This window comes from Apteryx rowi, unplaced genomic scaffold (assembly GCF_003343035.1).
Source record: "Apteryx rowi isolate R43461 unplaced genomic scaffold, aptRow1 scaffold_109, whole genome shotgun sequence".
Classification (NCBI taxonomy): domain Eukaryota; kingdom Metazoa; phylum Chordata; class Aves; order Apterygiformes; family Apterygidae; genus Apteryx; species Apteryx rowi.
In genome coordinates this window covers 194,534-208,370 of record NW_020447297.1, presented here as the reverse complement: position 1 = coordinate 208,370, position 13,837 = coordinate 194,534, and the positions used below count along the sequence as shown (strand labels likewise).

The 13,837-nt window shown below is 46.1% G+C and overlaps 1 protein-coding gene across 1 annotated transcript in view; it reads right to left on the bottom strand.

The window, feature by feature from the left end:
- Nucleotides 1–13,837, bottom strand: part of PLCD1 (phospholipase C delta 1) — a 45,433-nt gene that overhangs the window by 26,201 nt on the left and 5,395 nt on the right. The window contains exon 3 of the mRNA XM_026072288.1: nucleotides 1,798–2,026. Coding sequence (XP_025928073.1) covers nucleotides 1,798–2,026 — 229 coding nt within the window. The remainder of the gene's footprint in view (nucleotides 1–1,797; nucleotides 2,027–13,837) is intronic.

Genomic DNA, 13,837 nt, shown 5'->3' with positions numbered 1-13,837 from the left:
AAAGACTAAATTTAAAATCCCAGGCTTTAATTAAATATCATCAAATTGGAAATGAGAAATCGTGCTGTTCTGTAATTCCAGGTTACGTTAAACGGCCTGAGACAAGCCCAGATTGGAAGGCAGCACTGCACTGTAATTACTCTTCCAGAAATATGGCTTGTCTGCCCGCCCCGGTTAGCTTTGATTCTGCTTTCCAAAGAGACAGAGGTCCATTTCCATGCTGGAAATTTACAGCCTTCTTCCCTTGCAAATGTCATTGTTATCTGCCCCCCCCCCCCCAAGCAATCACTTCTTATGAGGAAGTTTTTCAGCAATATACTCAATTTGACATGCCCCAAGGACAACTCTCTGTAGCCCATATTTTCCCCACATATTGTGGGGTGGGGGCAGTCTTCACATTTAAAAGAAAAACTGCCAGGGTGTAACATTTGGTGCTGGCAGCACCAAATCTTTAAGATTTCAGCTTGTCTAGAGTCTACTCCCTGCCACCCCAGACACTCAACTGCTGACGCAGCTGAGGAATGACTTTAGAGCCTGGAGTCTGAAAAAGCATCTGAAAAGATACTCATAATCCAGGAGAGAAATGCACCATCCCACGCACAGCAGAACTGTTGGAGCCTGATTCCTCTGARCAAATTGCACTAAGGTTGTGCCAGGTGCTTATTAGACATCAGAGAACCCACAGAAGAGTAAGGCCTGATGAAAGCTCAGCCTTTATGTGCCCTTTCCTTCACATCTGGTACATTATTACCCAGCAGGCAACCCACATGGAGAGAAGCCCTGGCCGAGGGCAAGACTCCCTGATGCCCGCTACAGGCTCAAACTCCACCTTTGTGATTTTCCCTCGGCTGAGGAAGTCACACCACCTCGCTGCTGTGCAGGCGCTTTGATGTCTAGCAAGGCATTAAGCTCACACAGCCTTCCTCACTGCGAGCACTATCTGGTTTCCTCTCTGATAGCTGGACGCCTGTTTTTTTGGAGCTTACAGGAATTTCATATTTTATGACCACTGCTGTTCTGTCAAACGAGGGTGAAATCAGCCAGCGGGTTCAGATGTTACTGCCAGGACCTCAGACACAGAAGGACTGCAGAAAACTAGGCAAAAACTGCACCCATGGATAGTGTCTCTTTTTATATGGAGGTGAGACCTGTGATCGCAAAGGACCTTACTGAGTGAAACCCCAGGGAAAACTCCCCGTGAACTCAGCAGAGCCAGGATTTCACCCAGATAACTCACTCTCCTTTTCCGCTTCACTCCTTTTCCATTCTAATGTCTGCATTATTYCTAGAGCATTTGCAAACTCTTTCAGAGAAGCATTTCTTCTCATGCTGAGGCAAATAAGGAACAATTTCACTAAAATCAGTACAGCTACCCCAGGGTAAAGTTGGCAAATGGAAGAGAAGAATTGGTTYCCTTGCCTTATATTACTGAGAAACATGATAAACAGTACAGGCTTTTCATGCCTTGCCAAGAAGTGCCTGTCCTGGAGTTTACTGCAATGCAAGTGAAACGGACTCCTGAAGAATACGAAAAATAATGATTGTTTTATCTAAAGCTCCCTGAAAAGGGCAATTCTTTGCTATGTGAAGCCTGAATCCACTCTTGCTTGCACCACTGTAAATCAGGAAAAAAAGCACTGGAAACCAGGAAGTTTTCCCAGGTGTAAAATCAGTGCGAGAGAAAATTCAGTSCCCAGGGCCAATAGGGAAAAAGAGGTTTAGTCTACTATCTCCACCCACAGAGAAAGACAAGTGCATCTTTGTGTGTGATTAATCACTTTACAAGGCAAAGGATACTGCTGGAGTTTCTGTTTCTGGTTCATAGAGTTGCTGTGGGTTATGATTTTCCCAAGGCCGGTGATCCAGTGGTTGGCATCGTCCTCTGAATTTGCAATGAGGTCCAGGTTTTTCCGCTGGCCTTTGAAAATGATGGAAAAGCAGAGATGCTCTGGGACATTCTTGGCGTATTTTTCCATACCTTCTGTTTTATGGCCTGACCTCACATCCCGAATATCTTCAATGGAGACTGTGGAAAGAAAGCAGAGTCTGCTGTCAGCAGGGGTTCAGTCAACCTTATCTCCACTTGGTGATGGATATTAAAAAATTACTCTTTTTCCTTTTCCTGAAACCTCTCCCTCCCATTGCTGGAGGATTTCCTTCCTTTCCCCCCTTCCCTAAACTTGGGTACTAAAGAAAGCTCAAATCAAAAGGAGCAGAAAGAGCAAGCAAGAAAAAAAAAATTCTCCTTTGTTCTTTTCCCATGTCCTTTATTTAACAAACAAGCAAAATCAGCACTGGATGCCATAYTGTGTTATCACATTTAGCAGACATAAATCACTGCAAAGACCTTGGCTCCAACCCGTAGAGCATCGCTGACTTGATCTCAGCCTGCATCCGCAAGCAGGGATAGCAAAGCAGTGCCTCTCCATGAGCATCAGGACATGCAACTCATTATGTCTATCCACTCTACTCTGTAAATCTTTACCCGGATCTGTCACTAAGACCATGATTTTTCAACTGTCCAGCCTGAGATGCTGATGTTCAGAGACAGGATCTACCAATTTCAGAAATCTTTGTCCCTTTCCATGCTTTCAGTGGCACCACCCAAAAGGGACACGAGACATTGGTTGCTTGTTTCACCTGTCTGTGCCTTTCTTACCCACCTGTAAACACAGACAGAAAAAACACTGATCTTTCTTTGGAAACTGCTTGGACACTTTTGGTTCYTTAGGATGCCTCAGTGACCAGGATGCCTCAACAGTGGCATAATAAGAGATGCTGATAATCAATAAGCATTTGAAAGGCCCTAGAACAGTGTGTAACAGGACCTCACACCATCAGTCAAATCACCTTGAGCTAATCTCTTCTCAGACTTGGAAATAAATAATTCTAAAGGCCCACAGGAAAATGGGAGGTGACTCCAGTAAGAGCAGGGCAGGGGCTACCATGGTGGTCCTTCAGTTTGCGAAAAGTGAGAAGGGAARATTTACAAGCTCGTGTAGTGTTCTCAGTCATACCCATGCAAACTGGGGATGCAAAGACCAGYGTTTCAAAGCAGTTCAGTCTCACCCATGCTCTAGCCTCACCTCCACCAGGGGTACATTTGATCCTCTTTCCTGTAGGGGAGCACAGCACCTTCTTCAAAACCATCCCTCCCCATTTGCATCTCTGTCCCTCAGCTGGTGGAAAYGAGCCTTGACTCTGCACCACGAGTTTGCAAAGTTCACACATGAGGCAACCCAGAAACTCAGCAGTGCATTCGTCCCATGGGAAGAACCAGGTTATTAAACAAATGTAAGTAATTGTGACCTCCCTATGCTGCTCTGAGAGCATCACGGGTGCCCTCAGACTGTGCTGCACAGAAAGTGACTCTTCTTCACAGCTTCTTCTTGTCTTTCATGGAGGTACTGGGACATTTCAGACATCTACAAAGGACTGAGTGGAAAGGGCAGAAACTGCTTAGWCACATCTGGCTGCTGAGAAGCAAAACACCAAAGCAGGGATGAGACCTGCGGACGCAAAATGGCAAAACTGTCTGTGCCTGATGTTGGAGTTAGTAACTSAGAGCAGGGGAAAGTTAACGTTTCGCAAACCTCTACCCCTACGATTCATCTCAGGACACATGTAGAAAAGGCAACACACCTGAGAGGTGTCCAGACACCTTCAAAAACCAAATATGCCTAAAAATAGATATAATCACAGAAATGGAACAAAAAAAAACGTGGCTGTAACCTCTCCCAACTTCARACTGTAAATCAGGGGTAAAAATGATTTCCTGTGTCACAGACTTGTGAGATCAATTTTGTTTGCGCTTGTCTTGAAGGAACTTTGATGAAAAATAGTATGCAAGTGCAAAATATCCCCACTGTTCGGCTGAAGAGGAGAAACTTGCCTTTAAGCATCCATTCCACCTGCTACTTCATTTAAATTGGCTCAGTTTCATTTTTAAAGTGTTTAATTATTTCAAAGTCAACACTGCAGAAAGACAMAACTCAGCATCTACCCAACACAATGCTAGCATGACTGCCCCGGGATCATCCAAAATTCATGGGATGTGCATATGCGCATATATCTCCCTTTTTCCCCATGGCATTCACAACATGCTCAGCTGTGTAAAATATGCTCAGTTTAAAAAAAAAAAAACTAAAAAAACTTCAGTTTTGAAAAATCATTGACTGTCCAAAACCAACACTTGACATTTGCTTTGAATTCCCACCACATGCTGGGGTGGCCAAACATCTTCCATAACACTTTGCTGGTGTGGTCTGTATACAAGAACTTGCCAGGGAACAGGAAAGTGCTTCCTGGAGTTGGCAAAAGCCCCTCCCTGACGATGAGCAATTATCTTTGTGTGGCCTTTTATTATCACTCGATAAAAGGCCAACAGTCAACAGTGGATCTGTCTGAGGGGAGAAGGGGAGAGAGTTGGGTTGGGCTGGGCTGTTGTGGAATTATGTTATCTGGCCAGCTTACTGTCGAGTGAAAGCTTATGGCTTTGAGTGCTAAAACTCTCTTTGAAAGAAAAGGGTTGCAATTCCCCCACAGCTAGGCTGCTGATGGTGAGTTTTCCCACTAACTAGCCACAGGGAAAATAAAAGAGATTGTGCTTTAAGTTACAAAACTACAGATCCTGCACCCTTATTGTAAAGGACGCTGTCATGTTTGGAGGCATTCGTCTCAGTTAAAATGTCTAAAGTTTAGTTAGGCTCCTTTTATAACCAATGAAAAAAAAAAAAACACGTTTGGAATATGACCTTTCTGTCCTATTTAGAGATACTCTTTATGGTGAGATAAACCACACCCTTAACTACAAGGCTACAGTGGACTATCTACCAGAAAGGAAGCCCAGGGTGAATAGAACAGATGCGGACATGCACAGTGCAGATGGCTCATAGGTAGGAGATACTTCTCCAAACCCATTCTGCTCTGGTTATGACTATCCATGTGGAAGTATTGTTCTGTTGTTCCTAATCACCTGCCAACTGYTCATCACTGCTTTGCTCTTAAGAGCTATTTTCCCCTCAGACTGGCTAGCTAATCTGCTTGTGCAATCAATCCCTAAACTTGGGGTTGGCAGAGACCTAGTGTTTCCTAGACTAGAAAATCTGATGTTAAATGTTGGAAATTTAGAATAGATTTTTGGAAACCATTATCTGGCAAAGTGAACCCGCTGGAAAAAAGAGAGAGCTGTGTGGGAGGAAAGAAGATTGAAAATCTGTGTCTGGAAAGGCTGCCTTGTTCTTTGTGGGGTACACTGCTAGAGGAAGATGATGGGGGGCACAGGGCTCCTTCATGCAGAAAAAGTGCAAGGAAAGTTGAGGAACAGGATCAGTGTCTAGCATAGTCATGCAAGAGACAAGGAGAGACACTATCAGTGCAGGAACTGTTGAAAAAACAAGGTAGGGAGGACACTTTTTAAAGGTTTCCATAGCCTGGTCATGTGTACTGTTTTCATCTATCAATAAAGAGCTGAAGCCAAAGGAGCTGGCCCAAGCCATCTGCAAATGTTATCTCTTTCCTACTCTCGGAAAATCTGAACCCAGCATGAATACATTATCAGTTGCTCCAGGACAGTGAGTGTACTGTACTAGCAGTCCTGCGATGCCGTTCCAAACTAACTGTGTGCTCAGCTGAGCTATCTGCAAGGAGAAATCAGAAACAACTGATCCCTGAGGGACAGGGATGCATTTTAAAGCAGATGATCACTTACAGCAAACACCCATCTATCACATATCACTGCAACCTCCCTGCCCTTCCCCATCACGTCACAGCAGGGAGGCAACCAAGAGCAGAAGAGAAGCTGGAAAGTTTGCATCTGCTTCTCCTGAATGTTTATATCTGCTGAAGAGGTGGTTTGTGTAAAGCCCAAAAGATGAAGCAGACACAAGGAAGATTGTGCCCTTCCAGGCCTCCAGTCATTAGGTCAAACAGGTCACACCCAAGTCAGCCTGCCCAGCTGCTGTGGATGCAGCTCAGCTAGAGCCACAGCTGACGGCAGGGCTTCTCCCCTCTGCATGTAGGCTCACAGGGACATACAGCAGCATTCCCTGGAGTCAGTGGAGTTACTCATGTCTGAACAAGTCAGAGGGAGACAAGAGACCCTTGTTTTTATTCCTCCTTTCAATGTTCATTATTGGATGCTGCCCTTCTGCACCTCCCTCGTCAATTCTCTGCTCAGCACCCTCCTCCTGTTTCAATGTGGCATTAAAAGCCAGGTGAGGAGCCAGGCCCACAGAAGCCGGAGACCATCTTTGACAGCCACGACATTTTCCAACAACCAGCATGTATCTTTTGGGTGTCTGTTTTGACTGGATATCTGCTCCTGTGGCTTTCCAGCTGTTCAGTGTTCCACTTGCAAGCTTGTCACCTCCTGCAGAAGGTCAAGGAGCATCCCTCTTTCAAAGGAAATCAAAATCCGTAATTCACACTGATGTGAATCTAACCAGACTGAAGAGTCTGCAAGTGCCTAAGTCCAAAACTGTGACTCACAAAACCTTGCTGAGCAGGTGCAGAGCCTCACCTGTGCCTCTCCCTGACCTGAAAGCGCCCCCAGTCACCAGAAGTTGCGTGCTCCCCTAGAACAGCCCCCTCAGGAAAGGCTCCCTGCCTCACTCCTGGCAGGACCCAAGCTGGCCTGACCGTCCTCCACGAGGTGCACCCAAACTCACCCCTGYGCACCAATTTCAGCCCTACATGTCCGTGCAGAAGGGATGGCCATTCACGTAGGAATCAATCCTGGAGGAAGCAGTTGGAAGAGGGACAAAAGTTCAATCCCCRTGTCAGCCTGAAAGCTGTAACCACAGAGCTGTCAGGCTTCAGGAGYGAGTCCCAGACACATGTATGCACAGCAAGCCATTGGGCAGCCAAAAATACAAGGGTTGAAGAGCCAGAAGGATCCTGTCAAGGTGCCTAATGGTTATAGCACTTGTTTGAGAGATGAGCCCTGGCCACTGGCCTCTGCTCCAGGAACAATATTCATCTCTTCTCTAGCCATTGCTCCTATGGTAAAGTGCCCAGGCTGTGCTTGGAGCATGGACAGTAAAAGACTTTGTTAATCTCAAAGAATACAGAAAAAGGAGGACTGGAGAGAGAAAGTGACCTTCTCTCAGACTTCCTCCTGTTGGACAGGCAGCCCTTCAAGAGGAAATGCTTCATCAAGAGTCTTACAGAGAAGACAGAGAACRAGGAACTGAACCCACGACTCCAGCAAACCACTGAACCTACGAAGGACAAAGACCAAAAGTGCTTCTCCATTCTTGTGGTGAGAAGCCATTGCTGATAAGGAGGGACAGGGGGGTCAATGCATAGGCACTTGGAGGCCCAGCTGGTCTTGAGTTACTCATGAGGGGAGGGGGGCAGTTTTTCACTGTGGGGGAAATAATCCTCAGATCCCTCCCTTTCATTATCCTACTTCCCCTCCGATAATGAGTGATCTCTGCAGTGTAGCATTGAGTCACATTGACCTCGTCCACCCCACTCTAATTGTCTCAGTAAGTCATTTCTGTTTACTGGCAGGAAATGTAGATGAGAAACGTACCCAGCTGGTAATAGCTTGCACCATACTTGCCCACAATACTGCATGTCTGCGGAGAGATCAGACCCTCTCCAGCCACATCTTAAGCAGAGCTTGCCAAGACTGGCTCAGTGTCGTGTCAGGAGCAGATAAAAGCTGCTATCTGACCACAGGACTGCTCTGCCAGCTAGGAGGGATGCAACAAGACTGCACAGATTTCACAATACACAAATCAAACTGGGCAAACTGGCTGCATCTCTGTTTGGTTTCCCTCCTCAAAAATCATTTTAGCTGCTTTCATTTGCACCTGATGCTAATGGCTGAATGTAGTTGGGATYGGGACCTTTACAATCAACAGGTGTTGAAGTACCGTAAACTCCCTGGACTGGGAACACCAAAGGTTATCCATCACCTGAGGAATGCTTTCCCATGACGGTCCAGGGGTGTTTTTAGCACAAGCCCCTCTGTGCTGCCTTCTTCTTAACCCTTTGCCACTTTGCTCTCTCTTCTCCCTGCCTGCTGCAGTGCCTCAAGTCTCGTCTGCTGGTTCCTCATCCATTCACTGCTCCTCTGCCTTCCTCTGACTTGCCCAGCATGGTGTTTTAACTTGAGATCTGCTGCATGGCAGCCTGCCCTCAGTGCTAGCACATGTCACCAGCTGACCACCAGTAATCTAACGGGCATGCAGTTTTACAGGTCTGTTTGGAAGTACCTTTTCATATAAGGTCTTTACCCATTCTTTCCATATACCCATCAGCRCGGGGTGGTGATGTAAATAGAGTGACCTCTATTTACATTCCTCCCAGACAGCACAGTCAGGGCCCCACAAACTATTTCTGCAACTGGTTTTACTTCTCCTGCCATTACAGTGCCACTAAATTTGGATCTAAGGCTCTCAGATCATCCWCCTTTGCATTTAACATATGCTGTGAAGAATAAGGTCAATATCTGTCAGCATACTGCCTGTGATGAAAATYGTCCCAGTAATGCATGCAGTGGCCTGATTCAAAATTAAATTAAAAAAACAAAAAACAAAAAAACAGGCAGCTCTGCATTTGAAATGACTTGTTTAATAGGTTGAGTGATTTTGATAAAAACTAACGAGACCCACAGAGAGACGGTTTTGTTTTCACAGCTGAGGTCCACCTTGCATAACACGTTCACATCAGCAAATATCTTTCCAGGGACAAATACACGCCTGACGGTGAAGCACTGATTCCTAAAGAAACTGCCCAACCAGCTCCAGAAAGAAGCTGTCGGCGCAATCAGCTCCCTGTTGTGTGTATACAGGTTGCTGAGAGTTTCTGTTGACTTTCAGCACTTACAGATSCACAGAAATAACGAAAAGTTTTCACTTCTTGACTTAAGCAAGCATGGGACAATACTACATCCCTTCTGCTCTTTTGAAAGCAAGTCCAGTGYATTAATTCGATGGAGACAATCTTTCATTCCTCCACAAAAATGGCATGGTATGTTCATCRTGGGGTATTTTAAGCAATTTAAGGGCATTCCTAAATTTCACAAGAACTCAAGAATGAAGGGAAAAGTTTTCTGCTGAGCACTGGTAGCAGGCCATAAACATAAAGSTTTTGTACTGTGTTTAACCCATACRGAAATATCCTATTATATAGTTGGAAGTCAAAGGCGATAACACTAACTGGAATGAATTCAGTGCATTTTTAATAGGGAGGGTAATTAATCATTAGATCCAAATATCAATTTCATGTCTTCAAATATTCACAACATCTTGATTTTGTGCAACAGTTGTGCCACTGAATTTAGCCCACCTCTTTCAGCTGCTTCAAAAACAGATTCTTTTAAACAAAGTACAGAATAAAATTACAAAAACAGGAGTTGTCCTGTAAAGCTTTTGGCCAGAAATTGAAATATTTCAGCCAAAACTCCTAAATTTGTTTCATGATTACACAGCTCGTGACTGAGCCCCAGCACTCTCTGTGCAGGAGGTAGCAAAGCCCCAGCTCCTCCGAGGCCCCGTGGTAGTAGCCCTAGGTCTAAATCAATCATTCAGGCTTTTTCTTCCAGTTTTGAATACTCGGCTTTTCCACCAAAAGCTCAGAATGCCATTTCACTGGAAAGTTTTCAACCCTCTCTACAAAGCCTTAAGTTCAGATGATTTTTAAAGGGATTAATGCTGGCTTAAGTGAGCTCACACTAGGGATTTCAGCTTGTTTAAGAAAAGACTTTCAAAAATCAATTTCACTGAAAACAGCACGTGGCTTTTTGCTCTTTCTTCCATGTGGATGAGACCTGATATTTGACCAGAGCTAAACAAGCTAAACAAGGGCTGGTGACAGTTGCCGCTCCTTGAACACGAGCCCTTGCACCCCGTTGGCTCCCCTCCCTCTGTGATGGGTGCAGAGAGATGCTCAGGAGGGAACTGGCTGTCACTAAACTGGCTGCCTCCCAGCCCCTTGCACAGACCTTTCCTTTTTTTCTGAAAACTGTTAACCTGCAGCTTGAACTCTGTTCTCTCAGGCCCAAGCCAATCTCTTTTTTTTTCTCCCCAAGGAAAAACATCGCGTTCAAAGCTTTCTTTCCATTTCCCACGGAGAAAGCTGTATGATGCATAAAAGCYTCACGGGCCAGAGAAGCATCGGCCCAACTGCAGCTCCACACTACATTTAAAATAACAGAGAGCACCAGAGTCTTTATGGGACTGGCATTGCTGCGATGACTGCAGGGCAGGAGGAGCCACAGCCACATGACCGGTGAGGAAGACCTCAATGCTTTGGGAGTGGCAGGAGCTGCTTGAATACATGGTCCATACTGGACCTGTATTTGGACCTCACACCATGCAAGAGACACAACATCACTTCTGTGATGCTTAATGGGGTAGTTTGCAACAGGGGCTGCTGCAAAACGACGCAGGGACGGATGGCATTGCCTGCGGGCAGCCATCGCCACAAGGCGATGCAAGAGGCTACAGCACCTTACTGGTGCTTTTGGAAAATCTGGTCCCTTGGGCCTAAAAGGAACATAATGAAAAATAATGGATTATGGATAGTAGGGAGAAAAATGAATCATGCTCTACCTGTATAGGAACTGCATCGTAATGGCAGCCTAGTCCCCTCAAAAGCCCTGTGGGTAATACAGCTATCCAGACAACAGCCAATCTAAAGTTCCAGTTGTTTAAAATAAAGGCATAGCAAGGTAAGGATTGTATCCCTTTGAGTCTGATCCAAGCAACATCTGTGCCTGTGACACCCCTGATATGTTTTTTTTGTTGTTGTTTTAGTTCAAACTGCTGAGATTCTTCTGCCTAGCCCTGGAGATCCTCAGTTTTATCTTCTACAGACACCACCACACAGTGGTTTACAAACAGCATTTCTGTATGATTGTATGCAGTAACAGGAATAACAGGAAACTGTCCAAATAAAAATATAACCCTTGCCCTATCCAGAGTTCACTCCTCTGAGCCGCCTCCATCTGCCTGTTCTCAGCTCTGCTGCAGATAAGATTAGACCTGCTACCCAGATCTTCCAGTTTCCATTCTACTCATTCTTTTTCCTTCCTAAAAAAGGTAGTTTATCAGCAGTTTTAGAAAGGTTTTGCACTGGAAGGCAAAGTTACRGTCTGTTAGCAAGGAAGTGTGACCCTCTGGAGAAACTCACCCTGAAGTCACTGATCCTGCGTATCAAATCACAACCCCACACTCTTCCTTTGCCTTTCAACTGTCTACACACACAGGGCCCAGTAAAAAGGCAGCCGTAGCGATAGAGCCTGCCAGAGGACCCAGTGTCAGCCAGGGCAATTCTCTCCATACCGAAACCCAGAGCAGCCAACGCCTGGTGAACTTGAAAGCCCAAGAATCAAACTCAAAACCAGCGGTTGCTCTGAAAACTTGGGGGTGGAAGGACTCAGAGGACAAACAGAGCAGATGACAGCTGTGGGGAAATGGATTGCCTGGGGACTGGGCAGGTGTTGGTCCAGTAGTCATCTCTACCATTGACTTCTAGGCTGAGGCATGTCCACAAAGTCTGTTAAAAGCATCCCCAAGGTGGTCGAGTGAAAGAAAGMTAAGCAGAGAAAGTCATCAAGTCCAAGAAAGTCAACAGAACTGGGGCCTTGCCAGAGGTTGCTTCTTCAAAGTGGCAGAGACCTGCTCAGCCTTGACTGCCTGGTCTGTTTTCTTGCTATCCCAGTGATAAAAGGGACTTTCTCTTGGGAGGGATTTATTCCCGTTGGGTTGTTACGGAGCAGTATGTATGGGGGCGAGCTGGTAGGCAATATTACTCCACCTTCCTTCTGCACTGAGGACACTCCCAGGGCACAGCAAGTTCTCCTTCCCGCAGCGTCATTGACTCCAACTCCAGTAATGCAGCAACCTACATCTACAMTAGTTGCCACCAGCTAACAAAATATCTTGGGTTTCTTGAGTGCTATAAATCCACACCCTTGCTGACCATGCAGTAACTTCCCACGTACACACATATCCAGCTTGTGCACAACACCCAGCTCAAAGGATTTGATCTCACTGCAGGGCTTATTGTAACTCGATATATAATAAATTATAGTTGGTGCAATTCTCTGTGCCACTGCCCTGGAGAAGGAGGCAATGGGTTCGAACAGCGCTTCTCCAAGCAAGCCTCAAGGTCCCCRCAGCCACGTTGCAAGGACTTGCTAGCTGTGCATTTATTTCAGAGGACTGGAGGTGGGGGCAAGGTTGTTGCTGGAGGAGCTCTCAGCCCCTGTAATTTGGAAATGGCTGGCACAGGAAAGAAAGCTTAGAAAGTCCTTCCTTCTCAGCTCACACCCTTGTTTGTTTTGTAACAAGACATTATCTGGGCAAGGACTTCRGTTGCAAACAGAACAGAGCTCAACAGAGCAGGCGCTCACAGGGAGCAAACATTCACTGTGGTCTTCGCATTTGCTGTTGCTATTATGGATTATCACGTTAGTACTTAAATGGCCCAGCTGAGCTCACGGCCCTGCTGTGCTGGACATGCAAACACACAAAAAGGAACAGCCTCTCATCCAAAGCCTTTTACCATATAGGTAGGTAGTGGAGGAGAAAGGCAATGGTGTTAAGTTTGGGGAAAGATGCACCAAGAGATTAAATGACCTGCCCAAGGTCACAGGAGAAAAATGCGGCAAAGTCAAGGTTATAAACCAAATATATTTTGCCCTGCTACCTTAATCCTCCTGCTGAAGATCTCACACACCTCAGCAACACTGATTGTAGCAGYAGGAGTCATTTGGAAGACCCACCCCTTATTTAGGTAAATTTAATTGTTGCAAAAAAAATTGTGTAAATAACTAAGACAGGGTGTTCTCACATTTCAGAATATATCCAGCATTATTCATTTATCTCCTGGTTTTACAAGCCCTTGATGATCAGTGACAGAGAAATATGGCAGAAAAATACTAAATGAGGAGAACRAACAGATACAAACAGATACACAACTTGCCTGATCCCGCTGTTGTAATGAGTGTCCTCCTTTCCCTCTGCCACTGTTGATGTTTGACACTCTTCCATTTTGACTCTACAGCAGGGACCAGAAGTCCCTGGGTAATAACGGTCCCAAGCTGGGTGATGCTGACACTAAATGTTTTTTCCCCGTGTTCATGCAACAGTGACTGTTGTATCTGGACTTTTTGCCATGGACAACAGTGGGGCAGGTTTTGAGTTTCCAGGATAAGGATGAGAACAGGCTTTGCTTTCTGCAAGCCCTTGGATCTCCACATCAGTGTGGTTTCCTTGTGAGGCTTCAGTAGCAGCCTATACCTTGTCCTGCTTTCCTAGGGGCTGCAGGACAGGTAAGAGGTGTCCTGTCAGAGTCCAGACCAACAGCCAAAATTCACTGTACAACACTGCAGACACTCAAGCCAAGTCTCACACCTAGCATGATGGCTGTACCGCCACGGGGACACCTGAGTAACCTGAACTCTTGCATTGGGGAGGAAATGAGRCAGTGCTGCTGAGCCCAGCATCCCCCAGTGGCCCAGTGTGACACTTCCTCAACAGTTGGTCCCACCTGCCATTGGTGTGGTCTTTCCTCCACAYGCCATGCCACGCCACACCACATCACACCATGCAGCCCCTGTGGTTCCTACTCTTTCGCCCCATGAYATCTTTGAGTGGTAGCTCATGAGCTTGGGAAATGTGGCCAATCCTGACTCGGCAGATTCCTCCCAGCTGTCTCGGAGCYGACACCATCTCTCAGCTTGTGTGGTACCAAGGTGTGAAGGATCTGGCCCCATTGCTCCAACCCCTGCCTCCCCACTGCAAGGGTGAAGGCCCTGGTCCACCCCAGCCTCCTCTGTAGACGGTGCCCAAGGCCTGTGGTGAAGGGAATGATACTT